This window comes from Podarcis erhardii, assembly GCF_964252035.2.
Source record: "Podarcis erhardii genome assembly, chromosome: 2".
Classification (NCBI taxonomy): Eukaryota; Metazoa; Chordata; class Lepidosauria; order Squamata; family Lacertidae; genus Podarcis; species Podarcis erhardii.
The window spans coordinates 30477303-30494969 of NC_138498.1; the positions used below are offsets into that span (position 1 = coordinate 30477303).

The following is a 17667-nucleotide window of genomic DNA, read 5'->3' on the forward strand; positions in this document are numbered from 1 at the left end:
CAAGTTCTGAGTGCTGAAATAAAACTGGTACATATTTAACTTGCTTATGGCCAGCCAAATAAGCAAAGGATGTTTCTTAAAGTGATGTTTCCCTCCAAATGCAAAAAGGGTCCTTACCTTTCCAAGCCTTATGGTGTATTGTTTTATCAGATCCACCATCTCTGGGATCGCCTTTTCTGCTCCAAGCAGCACGTGTTCCACAAAGAGAGAGACTGAGAAAACCCGATTCCATCGGCTCCTGTTTCAAAGAGAAATGTGAGTTATGGCATATATATGGGGGGGGGGGCGCGGGGGACAAGAAAGTAGGAAGAAAGTACCAGATGACTGGGTTGAGGGATGACTCCTGCTGTATAAGAAGGGATCATGATTGCCTTTTGCAGAGCATGTCATAAAATTCAGTGGCACTGAAGACTTGATTTGGAAAAGACTAGCAACCCACTAGTAAAATGTAACTAAGGAGAGGGCCAGTACTCAAGTGAGTGCAGCAGCACAGATGCACAGCCTCTCCATTTACTATTCTTTTACTTAACAGTTACATCTGTTCCACTGAGCTTCAATTCGGAGGCTCACAGAGCCACTTGACTACTGTAATTTTTTCATTCCATATTCCTTTGTAGATTTCATAATAGCATTTTACTTTTACTATTTATTGCATTTATATACCACCTTTTTCTCCAAGCAGCTCAAGGTGGCCGTGATCCCCGCAACAATCCTGTGAATGGGTGACTACCACAACAGTTCAAAAATGAAATGGGTGAAACAACAATGTAACCAAGTGACAATGTCATATTCAATTAATCTCAAGGAAAACATTACTATACTTTTAAATTCATATTTTGCCTCTCAGACCTACCTGACTTCCTGGAGCAGCTGGTCACATTGGCTCTCATTGCTTTGAAAGTAGTTTGCTGTACACACAAGTTCAATTGGCATTTGAAGCTTCTTCACCTGCTGGAGCCATGTTTGAGATTTGCAGTTCAGCAGTTTTTCTTCCAACATCTCAGTACAAGCAATTGCGGCAAGCACATCCAAAACCTAAGCAATCAGGCATGAACAGGGCTTTAATACAGACATGGATAGTAAAGAAAAATACATTCGCTTCAGACACTAGTAAGGCTGTATGCCCCCTTAACTAAGCAAGTTTCAGAAAATAAATATCCCTCTCCCTTGAGTAAGCTGGCATCAGAACTTGAGAAGAACTATGATGATACCAGTTTCATAAACACGTAATGACACTTCCGTAGTGTGCATAGTTGGTTTCCTTTCTGTTTATCCCATCTATTTCTTTTAAAACAAATGTCCTGCTTTACCCTCTATTCTAAATAGGGCACATTCCATCACCCAACCTTTAACACCTGTATTTTCTTCCTTCCATAGAATTTTACACTTACTATTCAATTTCATCTTATTGCTCTCAGTCCAGCAATTTTCACCGTAATTCTGCCTTGGGAGTATTTGCATAATCCCCCATGCATAATCTCTAATCTTATCTTCCACAGACATCTCAGGAGAGTTGTGGAATATGCTCACTGTACACATGTCCACAACAGATTGATTGCACTGCTGTTTGGCACTGCAATTATGTAGAAATCATTTGGTTCACAAGCTCATAGAAGATCTTTGTGTTCTCACAGTAGGGCAGATACACTGTTAGGACAGAGGTGCTCAATGGGATGCCCTCCAGATGTTGTTGGGACTGCAACTCCCATCATCCCTGCGAGAGGCAATGCTGGTTGAGGCTAATTTGAGTCGGAGCCCAACAAAAGCTGGAGGGCAGCTTTGTTGATTAGCTTTGTTATAAGGAGTATACCAGAAACGGACGTGCTAAAGCCTTGTGTGATGTTTAGTATCTCTCCTTAAAGGCAGTATAGTTTCTCCTAATACTTTAGAAAAGCAACGGAAGAATACCATGTACTTCAGAGGCTGTGTTTTTTTCTAAAATGTTACAGCTAGCAAATATCACTCCTACCATTTGGCGATGCAAGAAGCTGCCTCCTTTCTCAATATGTTCAGTGAGAGCATTGAGCACCTCAGGGTTCACAGCAAGAATCCTGGAAAGGTTTTGCAGACGACTACTAAACTGATGGTAGCCAAGATGGATCCAGGAGATGGGCAGCACCTCCTCCTCCACACTGGGCGAGGATGCCTTCATTTCCTCTATGCATGATAAGAGAGCTGTCTGCAGCAACTGGAAATTGAACAACAAGTCTTTATAAATAATAAATCTATTTTAGTCTTTATAAATCTAATTTCTTCAAAGTTGCTTTTGTGTTTTTTTCTTAATAACCAAATGGTTATTAGATAGATGTGCTAACAATCTCAGTGTTGCAATGGCTATAATCTCTTATTTAGGTTAGGTTTTTGTTTTAAAAATAGCTTGGTACTTACAGGGAAACCTTGTTGGTAGGTAATTCTGGTGGTTAATGCTTCCAGTATCTTGACAAAGCAGACTTATATTTATGAAAGACAACTACCAGCAATACCATTTCTTGAAGATGCTACAGCACACAAATTGTGAACATAGTAACTGACACATGCTTTCTTCCAAGCAGCTCAACATCCCTTACTGGTATACTCACATTTAGCTTCTTCGGAGAGGCCACATGCATTATCAGACGGATATAGTCTCTGATAAAACAGTGGAAAATAATGTTTCTTTCTTCAGCAGAGAGACCAGCAATATGCTGCCCCAGTGGTGTCTTCTGAAAGAGTCCTACAAACTTCTCCGCATGGCCTGCAGGTCAGGAGTACAATGGGAGGAAACTAGATTAGATGGGAATTTTAAATGCCATAGTATCTCTTTATGCCAATAGACATGAATCTTCTTGACTTGCCAGTCATTTTAAAGGTTGTTTTGTATTGCTTTTTGATGGTATTTTGTTTTTATATTGTTTAAAATGTCCTGATATTTTATGATAGGGCAGTATATAAACGCTTCAATAAATAAATATCTCCCAGAAATACCATGCAGCAGTGGCAATGGCCCTATTTCAAAAGTTAAAAGTATGATGACCCTTTACTTTGTAAGCCTCATAACCCAAAACATTGAAAGCTGTTTGTCGTTTATGAAGAAGTCTCTCACCAAGCCCCCCCCCCTTTTTTGGTAACTACTGAGAAATGGAAAATTTGACATTGCACCAGAAATGTGGCCCAAATCACTGCTTTAGTCCCAAAGCAATGCTCTTAGCAGCTAGCAAGTCTAGGATTGTCATGTCCCGGACATAAATCCAGGACATTCTTGGATATGCAGTAAATTTTCAGCAGGAACATTTATCTGTATACTTTAGGATATGCCTATAAAAGCAATTAGAAACAGAAGATGCTCAGGGACTAAAAACTTGCATAAGCAGAACCAAAAGCCACTGAAAGATCAAATAAGAATATAGGGTTGCACTCCCCTGTCCTCCTTCTGATAAAGGTCATCAATTAGGATGACCAAGACCAAATCAAGTCACATAATCAGGCCTGAATGCAGATTGAAATGGGTGGAGATCATGTTTCATCCAAGAGCACTTGCAATTGTTGTGCCACCGCCCTCTCAATCTCTACGAAGGGAGAATTTGTGAACAGGATTCCAATGAGCCCGGGGGGAATTTCAGAAAAACGGAAAAATGTCCGTTTTGGGGTTTCTTTTGGCAAACAGAACCATAGAGGACAGCAGCTGAATCCCAGAACAAACATCAAAAAGGGATGGTGCCTCATTATTGCCTTCAGATCCATTTGACATATTTATCTACATGTTCCTATGAGTGACACCAGTTTCAATGTCATCCTTGCATTCTCACCTTCATCACCAATGACATATGGGGCTTGAACCCAAAGGTCTTCCAAAAAATCCTTTATCCTCCAGCTGAAGGGTATTTCATTGCCAGCATCTGTAAATACCTGAAAGGAATTCTCCACCAGAATTGTCTTGGATTGGGAGCTGGGCAAGAAACATGCAAAATCAATCAGAAAGTTGGTAGAATTCCGTTACCAAGCTGGGAAACTTACTTTTACTTTTCTTTAATCTATTAATCATTACTATTAAAAAAGCACGAAAAATAGATCATAAGGCCAGTCTTTAATCAAGGTGCATGTAAAATGCAATCTGTTTATATAGAAAAAGAAACAATGAATGCAGAATGAATGGATTACAGGATACAATTAGTATGAGGGCTGCCTCAATAACTTATTCCATAAGGATGGATGGATGGATGGATGGATGGATGGATGAATGAATATAGTGGATGCATTTCAAAGACACTATAATTAACACATGGAATAAAAGGATACTACAGGTCTGGACAACTCTCTTTGGTCCCACAGGATAGCAATTCACAAGCCCTACATACATACACCCCCCCGACTAGCCTGGTACTGTACTAAGGACCTGTATGGGAGCATCTGGGTAAGATCAGGTCCACCCAGCTCACTCACCCAAGTCTCATGGGAGAGAAGATCATCTACTGCCTAGATTTCAAGATAGACGATTCCTTTTATTCAGGCCAGGGTTTTGGATTTAGACCCCAGGGTAGAACAGCGAAAAAATCCCAACAAGTTGAGGAGCAAAGAGGATTAAATTTTGCAAAGGATGGAGGGAAAAAAGGAGGACTTCTGCTAGGATAGACAAGAAGACAAAATGGGAGAAGTTCCTGGAAGTGGAGGAGACAGTATTCAAATTTGCAGCAAGGTTCTTCTGTCTAGGCTAGAAGTATGTGATATAACCTAGGTATTAAAGAGTTCTGCTGTAAGCCAAACCTACTGAGAAATGGGAAGCCAAACTGTCATGGCCTTCTACTGGCATACATAGTTGCCAAATGAACAAACAGCTTTCAAAATATTCCTTCACATGGGAGTCCAAATCACATTCACCATTCACATTTAACAACAAATCAATTCACCAGCAATCATTGCTGCCTTGGTGGTGCCACTTACCTTTTCTCACTCATAATGTAAGGGATGTTCAGAAGATTGAGATCATTGAAGATGAACATCCACAGAGCTTTCACACAACTTTCTGTTTCTGGTCTAACCAGCAGGTCCAAGTTGCCGTCTCTGTCTAGGACAGACACCATATAGGCCAGAAATGGTATAACTGCACTCTGCACCCGCTTCCACAAGGTGTGCCTGCAAGTTTCAAGAAAGGTAAAGGAGAAAAAAAAACCCCCAATATTAAGAAATTAAGTTCAGACACAACCATGCACGCTTTCAGGAGCATTCTGAAAAGACTGAAAATCTCAAGGGAGAATGTTATAAAGAAAAAGCAAGCCTTTTTTTGACTTGCATATATACATCTTTCTTCTTTTGAAAGCACCTTTCCAACTGTGAACCATGGTTTTGAAGCAAAGTTTATACTATTTACATAAGGAATGTTACCACCTGAAGAAGAGGCAGAAACTTTGAAAGACAGCCAAACATTATTGGCCCACAGAGCTATTACTGCAGAAAACAACATCACCCAGCTTTATTAAGAGTTTTTGTTCCCATCTTGCACCAGCTACACATGTAAATGCTCTGAACTCCAAACGACCAGGATATTTAACTAGCTGTAATACTGCAGTTGACTGCAGAAAACAAAAACAAAACATGGGAGACTTTCAGACCCTCCACCTGCTGGGAATAAAGCAACAATGCTTTGCAGCAAGTTAGCTGAACCATTGTGGTAATGGTGAGGGAAATAGACAAAATGACAATTTATTATTCCCCTGCTCATTCTTTTTTAGTAACCACTTGTTGGTGAAACAGATTACTTCATTTGAGACTTTTATTTCCTTCCTGTTTTTTCTCCGAATTACATTTGCTCAAAACAGATTCAGGACTCGCCCACATTTCCACTTGTCCTGTGCTTTCTTAGGCATGGGACCCTAAGACTGTCTTTAAGAATTCGTGGAAAACCTGATTGCTGTTTGTTCCAATTCAGTGCTAAACCACAGGTTTTCCCAGAGGAAAGAGGTAAGGAAAAGGGAGATGTAGATAAGCCCTGTGTGAGTTAGCATGTGCTAATGACACTACTTCTGGCCACATGCAAAGCCTGTATATGGGGATGTGGGTGGCGCTGTGGGCTAAACCACAGAGCCTAGAGCTTGCCAATCAGAAGGTCGGCAGTTCGAATCCCCGCAATGGGGTGAGCTCCCGTTGCTTGGTCTCTGCTCCTGCCAACCTAGCAGTTCGAAAGCACGTCAAAGTGCAAGTAGATAAATAGGTACCACTCCGGCGGGAAGGTAAACGGCGTTTCCGTGTGCTGCTCTGATTCGCCAGAAGCGGCTTAGTCATGCTGGCCACATGACCCGGAAGCTGTACGCCAGCTCCCTCGGCCAATAAAGCAAGATGAGCGTGCAACCCCAGAGTCGTTTGTGACTGGACCTAATGGTCAGGGGTCCCTTTACCTTTAAAGCCTGTACTCAGAATGACTTTGTCATGACTAATAAACCTTGTTTTAGTTCTCCTTTCAACCAGCTGTTTTACTAGATTATTTCGCTCTGCATACCACTGCAATATATTTACCAAACTCTTAACACCACCCTGATTCTGCAGCTCTTAAACCCATCTGAAAAGTTGTTCCCAAAGCTCAAGAGGACCCTCTGGAGAAGTATCAAATGTAGCTTGTGGGGCCACAGCTGGAAGAAAAAATTTATAATTCCTCTGAGTGCATGGAACCATCTTAAGAGAGGTGTACTCTTTAGATACTGGCCTATGTCTTTAGATTGCTGAAATACGACTAGTTTAAGCTACTGTGTATACCTGAAAGTTCCTGCTTCTTGGAGAGCATTGAGGTTCGATGCCTCCCGAAGCACCCACTCTTTCATGATGTAGGAGTTCTCCTCTTGCTTTCTCAAAAGGGTTAAGAGGCGATTCTTTGTTATCTTCAGGAAGGAAGCTGAAAAATAGCAGAAAGTGTGCTAACTGGTATTCCTTAAGGCTAGATTTCAAGTGTTGAAGACAAAACAAAAGGTATCTATTTCTATTGGACCGATAGCTAATTTAGTCCGATTTTATCATCAACACCAGTTAAGGTTTCACAATCTTCTGCAGTGCTTGACTGTCAACTATGAAATTACAAATATACAGGGTGAGTCCTTTAAAAGAGGCCCTGTGGATACAGAGTACACATATTCCACAGGGCCTCTTTTAACGGACTCACCCTGTATTATCTATATAAAATTGTTGCAAGTCGTCATCTGGGGTTGAGTGAAGAGTTTCGAGTATGGTGAATCTACAGAATGCTCAGCATGAAGTAGGAGAGGTTGCAGATGTGCTGCACTGGTGTTTAGAAACTAGACTAGGTGACAGTAAACTACAGCTGTTATCTTGGCAAGATGGAAGCAAACTGATATGATTTTGCCTTATTGCCATATCTTGTGGTGGCAAGCAAATTCCACAAGTTAACTATACATGGACTGAAGTACTAATTATTTTCATTTTTATCTCCCAACATTCAGCTTCATTGGATGGACCCAGGTCCTAGTATTACGACACAGTGAGAAACTTCTATCTTTTTTTCTCTCTACACTGCACATAATTCTGTGCTTGATAGCACATGAGAACCCTGTTACCTCATGCTCTGTGGAAAAAGATTGTGTGAACATATTCTGGGAGGGGCTTGCACCAGAAAGCCTTCCACTTTACAAAACTAAATGCTCCTGTTACAGATAGGTAGCCGTGTTGGTCTGCCATAGTCAAAACAAAACAAATTCCTTCCAGTAGCACCTTAAAGACCAACTAAGTCAGTTCTGGGTATGAGCTTTCGTGTGCATGCACACGAAGAAGTGTGCATGCACATGAAGAAGTGTGCATGCACACGAAAGCTCATACCCAGAACTGACTTAGTTGGTCTTTAAGGTGCTACTGGAAGGAATTTGTTTTGTTTTAAATGCTCCTAGTCATTCATACCTTTCAAATCACTTTCCTCAGAAAGAAGGCTAAGGAGAATTTCAATCCTCCTGGTGCTGCGGCTGGAACTCTCATTTGGGTCTCTTAGCATCCCCACAGCACTTTGCACGCAGCTCCTCAGAAGAACAGTGGTGTCCAAGATTTTGGGCTTTCCAGGAGTAGAGAAAGAGAGCCTATTAATATTGTGAAGCAACACAGACTAAGCTGATGCACATTTCTTCTCTGAAAAGGGGAACTGATGTAAACAAGAGCTTTCTGCCTGTGATGACTCTCTTGCTTGCTGGCCAATACAGGAGACAAAGATACAAGATCTCCCCTGCAGCCAGCAATCAGCATATTTATCTGCCTGGAGAAGAGCAGTCATAAAAGCAAGGAAAAGGGATAGCACAGCAAGGTCCTATTAACAAAAACCAATAAGTACTTGTTTTGTTATGGTGGAGAAGTGAGAAGAACCCACTTCCTGCATTGGAGATCTACTCCACTTGCGATAATTGGTGTCCTTGATCTCTTTGGAGTGTTTAAGGCAAGACCCAGCATGGGATCTATGTTTTATCAGTCCAATAATAGGCTTAGTGCTGGGAGCAGAGGGGAGAGCAAGAATTGAGTACAGAAGCATGGAGACACTAAAAAGGAGCTCCTGCAATGTTCTGGTAAACAGATGATAGTGAGGCTAACAAAATGACGGCCACCAGGAAAATGCTGGGCTTACTAGTGCTAACAAGGGACGCCTGCAGACTTTGTAATTATTTATTCATTAAATTTCTATACTGCCCTTCATCCGAGGATCACAGGGCTGTTTACAACACATAACACAGTAGCAAACAAAAACAATAACCTGCCCCCACCCAAACACAGACAATTTAAAAGGCCATAAATTAGCTAATAAGCCAAAGGCCTAGGAGAAGAGGAATGTTTTTGCCCAGTACCTAAATATACTGTATGTAACAAAGGTGCCAGGCAAGCCTCCCTGGGGAGAGAATTCCACAAACGGGGAGCCACTGCAGAAAAGGCCTGCTCTCATGTTGCTACCCTCCAGACCTCTCATGGAGGAGACACACAAAGAAGGACCCCAGAGGATGATCACAAGGTTTGTTAGTTCTTAGGGAGAGAAGAGGCCCTTGAGGTGATACCATTCACCACTGTCTTTGAGAGGCTCAGTAGAAGCCCAGAGGTGGAAGCTGGCTGAAATGGGCCCTAACTAACTGTTTAGTGTCTAGAGTTTGGAGGTAGCCAACCTGTTCCTCTGTGATGAGGAAGACTTTCCCTTAGGGATCAATTGGAATGGTAGGCCAGAGCGATCCCTGTGCTCAGAGGAACACATGTTCTGGAGAGACTGGCTTTTGGAGGCTTCATGGCAGCAGCAGCAGCAGCAGCAGCCAGAATTCCCACCCCTTAAGTTTTCACCACTCTAACATGGGTGGTCATTTTTACTACAGATCTGCCTGTTTGTTCAGGAAAGCCACGGAAACAATGTACAGGCAAGAGAGCAGAAATGGACAATAAGGGGAGAAAGAAAAAAGGCAAAGAAGGCTGGGGGTGGGGGTGGGGGCAGAAAACATGCAAAGATAGCAGAGCAGACGGGAGAAGGGCTGAAGCCCAGGAAAACAGGGAAAGGAACCCAACCTCTGGTATGAGGAAGCATAATCCATGCTTATTAGATGTTTCCTCACTACACCTGAGAAAATTTGGAGATATGCAGACTCCCATACCATTTTGGGGGATGGGGGATGGAGGGGAAGCCATAACAGAGAACAAGTACAATAATACCTCTGGGATTTTGATTTGTCCTCAGCATGAATAAGGGGGGAGGGGAAGCACTCTCTCTTTTCAAAGGTAGCCAAATAAAATAATTAAAGGGAGATACATTGAAACTCACAGCCAATCTTTCTGTTTTGGGTGCTGCTGATACCACATCCATCTCCTCATCTTGTTCTTCTTCCTTTGCCATAATCACGGCTGAAAATAATACAGAAGATTGCATAGGGTTGGAATTTGCTCACTGATAAAATTAAGGAAACCGGGAATGACTACAGGTTGTCAGAAGTTAATGCTACATTACTTATTGAAATTCTTACACTCACGTTTTTGTGCAGACTTTCCCGTGTCTTCATAAAACAGCTGGCTGAGGGTTATGTTCCTCAGGGAAGTTACATCAGAAACCATATCCTTGGATCTCCTTAGATCATCAATGTGCACAGACTGCCACATTCCTAGCAATAGACAGAAATACTTTCTGTGACTACTGCCGTGAAGTTATCATGGCTCAGCGCCTGAGGGCCCCAGTCCTGCCACTCACCACCTGGCCTAGGGCTCTATAAAGGGCTGCTGCTGCTGGGCAGAGAGGGCTCCATTTTGTTTTGTTTTTGTTTAAATTGCTGTTATTTTTTACCTATGTCATTTTAAACTGTGATATTAATGCTTTATTCTTAGTTTTAGATTTTGATTTATGTGGAAATTGTTTCCCATTTGGTTGTGTATTTTGTATGTGGTTTATTTTTTGTTTATGACTTTTTAAATTATGTAAATCTTGTTATGCTGTAAGCCACCTTGAGCATTGTTTTTTTAACTGTAGGAAGGTGGCATACAAATAAAAACTGATGATGATCTCAAGAAAAGAAAAATCCAGTGCAGGACAGATAGGGATGTGCCTAACTACCTAAAGGCTCAATAATACTGATTTCTTATTTATTAGACTTATATACCATCATTCATCAAAAGGTATTCACAGTATGCGCATCCTTTAACCCCATCTGCTCTCTTTGTATTGTTTTCAAAAGAAAGCAAAAGACAGCAAATATTGCATTTATTAGAGAAGTGTCCTGACCACAAGATTCAATCTGGACCTCAATTTGATACTTCACAAAATAGCCCTATTTTCTTCTCTATTTGCGCTGATATCAGGTATTTATTCCGAGTTGCAACAGCATTCCAAACTCACTGAAAACCTCATATTTATTCTACATCCCATTGCACCAGTTGTGCAGTCCTACCTCCATGAAATCCCACATAGGAACTTCCTCCTTCAATGCGAGATAGCTTAGTGATGAAGAGCACAAACACTGAGGCTTCACACAGATCTATTTTGTTAATTTCATTAACAGCTGAGTATCTGTAAGGGAAAGGAAACACTTGTCGGCAATTTCAAGCGGCAGTACAGAGGACACTACTGCCTAATCACATCTCATTATAGCAACACTTACAAGGGTTACTTCTCCACCCCATCCTAACACCAAGTTTTAAATGTCCACTATGTTCATATAGGTTCACACAAAAGCTTGTCTTCCCTCACACTTTCCCCAAGTGTTTTACTAGACCTTGAAAAGGGTAGATCTTGAAAAAGATTGTGGTAACTGTTAGCCATGAGTTCAATGCTGCTCTAATAAAGAAGCTGGAAAATACAACACATGCTATGCAACATACTTGGCTGAGGCAACAATCTGGGCACTGAGAGATCCGTTTTCAAAGTCAGTCTGAATAATCAGTATTTTAGTTCCAGATGCAACAGAAAGAGAATTCCTGGAAGAAAACAACAGATGTCACAAGAATGGTTAAAAGGGTATTGTATTTCAGGCACAGAGTGGATCATCACACACAACAGTACAGAACCCAGACTTCCAATATCTAAAAGACCACCTCCTTCTCTATAGACCATCTCAGGTGCTGAGGCTTGCAGAGGGGGTTCTGTTGGTAGGTTTGGGGTGGTGGTGGTGGTGGCCTGGGAAAGGCTGCCCCTAAGCTATGAACTCCCTCCCCACAGATGTGTGTCTGGTACCTTCATTCTACAGCTTCCAGACAATGCTGAAGACCCAACTCTTGTATATTTTTAGGTCCCACTTTTTATGACTATATGTTGTTTTTAATGTTGTCACACACCACGGCACCTTAGGGTGAAGGGTGGGTGATAGATAAATAAATATCAACTTCCATCCATCCCAGCAATCTGAATCTATAACATAACCTTAAATGCTACCACAAGCCCATACTTATTCTCTACCCATCTGTTTCACTCAAAAATTCTGTTACTGCCATCTTCAATGTGGTCTACAAACCAAGTGGACCGAGAAACGCAAGCCACTCACCGAATTTCTTTCAAAAAGGAATGTTCTGTGTCAAACTGTTGCAAGAAAAGAACTTTTGGAATGCCTACATTGTCCCATAGTTCTGTCTTCAAAGTCTCTGTGTCTGCCGCAGTCAGGAGTCTAGAAAAAGTTGTAACCTGAAACAGTAAAGAAAAATGTGAGATTTCTCTGTCAGAGATGTACAAAGCCTTTTAAGATTTTTGCACAACTGCACACAGCAAACCCTTTTGAAACAAAATGAAGCAATATTGCATGGTAGTCTAATGTCCAATAAAATTAAGGTTAGCCCCACCAGCACCACATACACTAAGGCAGTGTTTCCCAACCTTGGGCCTCCAGCTGTTTTTGAACTACAATTCCCATCATCCCTGACCATTGGTCTTGCTAGCTAGGGATGATGGGAGTTGTAGGCCAAAAACATCTGGAGGCCCAAGGTTGGGAAACACTGCACTAAGGAGGACCTTGAGTTGCTCTTAGGAACTGAGTGATGCTGACAGCAATCAAGAACCCAACATTTCTGTTAGAACAAATCCCCAAAACTTGGTTGTCAACTACTACAACCTATTTGACAACAAAAATCCTATTAGATCATGATGGGAATGAAAATAAAATTAAAAGGGAGGCAGAGAGGAAAAAAGAAATGCAACTCCTGTTTGAAGGAAAAGGTATAATCTGCTGAGTAGTATTCAGATGCCTTACTTTTTACCCTGACAAGCAGTCTAGACGTTGCTAATTTCTTGGACAGTCTTTCCACTGCCAAAGGAAGCACTAGGAAATCATTCCACCAACAAACATGGGCAAAATAAATCTCATTTGGATTCTCTAGATCTCTGGCCACATATGAGACACCAAGAATGCTGGCATCTGAGTTGCCAAAAAAGCAAAATTAATTGTATCACCTGCCACCTGTATCTGCTGCTTGAACTTTTAATTTCAAAATGTTTCTGGCACATGGAACACCCATGGCGAAGCGGATAGCAAGATATTCACTGTTTCATATTGAATAAGATCAAATAAAACAATACAACTTGGTTTGCTGTTATGAGAGGCATCTACAATATGCTTTAGATTTGCATTCTCTCCTCCCTTCTCCTTCACACACAAGCCCAAGGCTTGCTGTAGCACATTCTCTTTACAAACCGTATATCGCCATTACACCTGAACTGGACCAGTAGCTACATTTTACCTTGCTGTAAATACTGCTTGATGGACAATTTAATGAAGGTACACCTGGTAATGGCTGCTTCACTTTTACCCATGAGGAATATATTGAACCTTTGTACAACCAGTAAAATATAGCTCAGACCAGACTTTTGACTCAACATTTTCTGACAATATAGAATAATGATCTCCAAGGTGAAGAGAAATATATTTTCTGATACATATGCTCCCATGTGTAGTCTAGAATTATTAAAGTTCTAATGCCATCTCAGGAGAGCAAAATTCCTAATGTATTAAAAAAAGAACAAAGAAGTATTTCAGAACTCACCTCAATAAAGGTTGTGTGACGCCTAGACTCTGTCTCAAGACAAGCATGAAGGAACTCTGCAAGCGAAGTGTGATGTTGCTGCTGAAAGTATACCTTGGCCAAGTCATCTGCCAGAAAGGAACCCAGCCGTGAATCACCAAGGCGGACTACAGAATCGGGCGTTGCACAGTTTAACAGGACCAACTTGGCTTCTTCTTGTACTTTTCGCATCAGTTCCTGAGGGGAAGCATCCATTTTCAGCTTCTCCGTCACCTGCAAGACAACTGAGGCACAGGTGTCAGGATGGTAGCCAACAAAGACATCAGAAGGTGTATATTTCTGCTGGCCCATAAAGTATTTTTCAGTTTCAGCTGCTGTGAAGCTTTCCACCCATTTCTTCAATTCTTCCACAGCGTCTCTTTGCCTCTTGTCCAACACGGTATTGATGTCTAGGTAGTGCTTTTCAAGCCTGTTGATCAACGGGATGGGGAAATGTTTGTAGACCACCTCTTTCTCCTCAATGACAATCAAACGGAACTTAGGGTGCACTCTGCATTTCACTCGATGGGTCCCCAAGCCCAAGTCAACATACTTTTGACCAGCAAGTTGAACGTAATACTGGTTGAGGGCATCGTAGAGGCTTTCATACAGATTCTGCAGGTTGAGAAGAATGACCATCTGCCCTGTCTCCATACAGATCTTCACTCGGTTGATGTTTCTGCAGATCTGGGTGTATTCCTGGTCTTTGGGAAAACTGGAACCAAAAATAATTTCTGGCTGCTGTGTACCATTGAAAAAAGCCTGCTGCAGGATCTGGAGGGCTGCATAATTTTCTGTCAACACCAGCAGGTAACGGCATTCACCATCCTCATAGTCACTGTAAATGTTCTGCTGAACTAGATCAATTGTACCAATGTCCTCACGGATGACATCTCCTTTTTCTGAGAACCTAGACATAAAAATGTTCAAGGCCTCAACACCTTCTTTGCCACTGAAATTACGGAGAACTATCTCTGCTAGTTCACGGGGAGCTGGCTCTCTTTTCAGTTTTTTGGTTAAAGCAAACACCATTTTTATGAGACTGTAATAATCACGCAACCCAAAGAACTCCTTGCCTTGGGTCTTGCAAATTTCCTCATAAGCACTTGCAAAGATGGGAAAGAAACGGTCAACTTTGTGCAGGACGGCGCGTTCTGAAGAGCAGATACCCTTTGCGCTTTCTATGAGTTCCTTCTTGTTTGGTTCTCCACGGGATACAAAGATGCCTCGATTCATCTTAGCTGGATCCAGCGCCCAGTTAGAGATCCCAATGAAGCCAACTTTTTTATGAGGGAGTGGATCATCATCAACACAGCCATCTTCCAAGAGCGGGTGAAGGGTCTTCAGAGGCATTTGGGGGGAGTCTTCAGCCAAGCCAATTTCATCTAACACCACCACAGAGACATACTCCTTTAGGTTCTTTCCTTCTTGGAAGCGAGCACAATGCTTGAAAGTGTTGATGATTCCCTCAGGGGTAGAGTGTGGGCTGCACTGAAAGGACACCAAATGGATTTGCTTCAGTTCTTTATAAAGCTCAGTATATGCAGCTTGGCCTTGCATGGCATCAGCCACAATCGTTTTGGCAAGAGATTTGGAACTGCCAGGCTTGCCGATGAGAAACAAGGGGATTTTAAGTTCAATGCAGATAACCATCATAAAAACATTTTCCTTCAGTGCTAAGTTCTTGGCAATCGTTTCCCTCAGAGGTAGGTCACTCAAGAAGAGATCCTGAACTAAGCCAATTTCTTCAAGGATTCCCTTTTCATCATCATATGGCTCTGGAAGGATGGTGCTGATGACTCTACGGTACTCCTTTTTCCTTTCCAGGGAAGCATGGTAGCAAACACCCACTGAAAGTACCAAGGACCAAAGGACTGGGTCTCGCTGGACAAAACCTTTAGCTGCCTTCCTCTCTGCAACTTGCTTCTCCAGATGTTTCATTAGTAGTTCACTGTGGCTGTGGAACCACTTGAAGACTTCCACGCAGCGTTCCACATCTCTGAGGCTGATAAAGCTGCATTCATCATTCCTTTGCCTCATATACGTCTGAGACTCAAAAAGCACATCTGTTATTAACTGGAGCTCAACATCAGACATTGGTATTGACCTAGTAAGTCTTTGCACAATCTGCTGTATATAGAGTTTTTCAGTAACGTTGTTCAACTGTCCAAAATCCCACACTAGAGGGATCATGCTAGGAGGGAGCGCATGGACACGGTATACCAGTTGCCTAAGAGGAATGGAGCCAAGCTTTTCCTTGGTCTCCTCTGCTTTGACACGGTAGCCTAAGCCAGCCGATTCCAAGCGCTGAATCATTTCCCCTGTATGCTTGCGATAAGGATTGCATGCAGCTATGATTTGCAAACCTGAGTTGTGGACCAAAGGCTGTCCTTCAACTGTGCGATCACACAAGACTTCCTTGATGCTGCTGACAGCTTCAGTGGTGTTGGCTTCATCAAAAAACAGGATGGTGTCAAACTGGTATTGTTGTTTATTGTCAATAGCAATGTCTTCTGCTTCCCTGACTTTGGCATAGATTGCATCTGCTGTGGTGCCTCCATGGACTTTGACAAGCTTCATGTTATCGGCATTGGCACCGCTCCTACGTAGTTCACACAGGAATTTTATTAGCCTGGTTTTTCCACAGCCAGTTTCTCCCATGAGGACAACAGGAATACCACACCTGAATCGCATTTCAATGGCAAGGATCTTTAGCATATTGTCTGTTGTGAGCTCATACGTATCATCAGGATCAATTGGCCACTGTATTCCTAAAACCATGCAAAGTTTCTCAATTTTGTCATGTCTGGGCAGTGCATCAAAATTAATGTTGAAGGGAACTCTCTGAAGGCACAACCCCTGGTATAGCTGAGCTGTCATTACATTTCTCTTGATGACACTCCCATTCAAGGGATTGATGGCATCAATACCACCATTAGCGCTGGGTTTGAGATGAAAGCCAATGAATGTCATAGATACAGAATCCGCATTGAAAAATATATATGGGTGGGGTTCTGACTCCCACTTCTTCCGAATACGAAATGGAGCAAGATCTTCTTCTGTGACTCCTTCCATGTCAAAAGACTGATTCCCAGGGCTTTCATCAGAAATGTTTAGAGATGGTGTAGCAAAATCCTTTGCCATTAAAATCATAAATGTGACCACGAAATTTTTGAAGCCATGTAAAGTGTCGTTGACAAAAGCAGCATTACAGAACACCGATGTTTCACAATTTCTCAGTTGAAGGTTCAAAAACCAAGCAAAGTTTCTCAGTTCTGACCAGGAAGGATCTATCACTCCACAATGGATCAGGAGCATCTGCAGGCACTCTGCTGGTGTCCCTTCAACAGAGCCTTTTTCATACTGGAATGTGTCGAGACAATCTCCGCTGCTAGATCTTCTCAAGTACTGGTAGGGTCTCTGAAAGGCTTCGCTACGGAACACTTCCTTATCTATACCTGGGTCTGAGCAATCATAGGACAGATTCCTCTGCATGTCCATTTCTAGGACTTCCTTGGGAGATCTGCAGGTTACTTTGGGGAAGACATCCATGAAGTTGTACTTCAGTCCTGGAAAATACTTTTTTTAAGAGAGAGAGAGAGAGAGAGAGAGAGAGAGAGAGAGAGAGAGAGAAGGGAAAGGTTATCCCAATATCACACATCTTGGTCACTCATACTATCTATCTATCTATCTATCTATCTATCTATCTATCTATCTATCTATTGGTTTTGATAATTTTTCCACAGCTTTTAAACTTTTAAACTGATGAGTTAATACTGCTTCTCATTCATTCTATTTTCCTGGATAATTTAAAAAATATCAGTTATCTTAGCACACATACAATTTTAATATCAACATTCCATAAATACATGATTATGTTAGAAATCATTAAACTCATTAAAAATGGGAGCTTTGCAATAGGGTTTTTCAGTGGTGTACTAGCAAAGAACCATGTAAGTACCATGAACCTTGGTAAGTTGGATGTGGTCAAAAATGAGATGGCAATAATAAATATTGATATCCTGGGCATCAGTGAACTAAAATGGATGGGAACGGGTGAATTCAGCTTGGATGACCATCATATCTACTACTGTGGGCAAGAATCCTGTAAAAGAAATGGAGTGGCCTTCATAGTCAACAAAAGAGTGGTGAAAGCTGTACTGGGATGCAATATCAAAAATGATAGAATGATCTTGATACAAATCCAAG

General features: G+C 41.8%; 1 protein-coding gene across 1 annotated transcript in view; it reads right to left on the reverse strand.

Moving 5' to 3' along the window:
• LOC309335093 (E3 ubiquitin-protein ligase RNF213-like) overlaps positions 1 to 17667 on the reverse strand; it is a 90762-nt gene that overhangs the window by 27014 nt on the left and 46081 nt on the right. The window contains exons 29-42 of the mRNA XM_081850037.1: positions 13441 to 17037; positions 11952 to 12088; positions 11293 to 11388; positions 10863 to 10981; positions 9954 to 10082; positions 9749 to 9828; positions 7873 to 8020; positions 6724 to 6859; positions 4918 to 5109; positions 3786 to 3925; positions 2580 to 2734; positions 1970 to 2188; positions 854 to 1035; positions 118 to 238 (exon numbers count right to left, since the gene is read on the reverse strand). Coding sequence (XP_081706163.1) covers positions 118 to 238; positions 854 to 1035; positions 1970 to 2188; positions 2580 to 2734; positions 3786 to 3925; positions 4918 to 5109; positions 6724 to 6859; positions 7873 to 8020; positions 9749 to 9828; positions 9954 to 10082; positions 10863 to 10981; positions 11293 to 11388; positions 11952 to 12088; positions 13441 to 17037 — 5451 coding nt within the window. The remainder of the gene's footprint in view (positions 1 to 117; positions 239 to 853; positions 1036 to 1969; positions 2189 to 2579; positions 2735 to 3785; positions 3926 to 4917; positions 5110 to 6723; positions 6860 to 7872; positions 8021 to 9748; positions 9829 to 9953; positions 10083 to 10862; positions 10982 to 11292; positions 11389 to 11951; positions 12089 to 13440; positions 17038 to 17667) is intronic.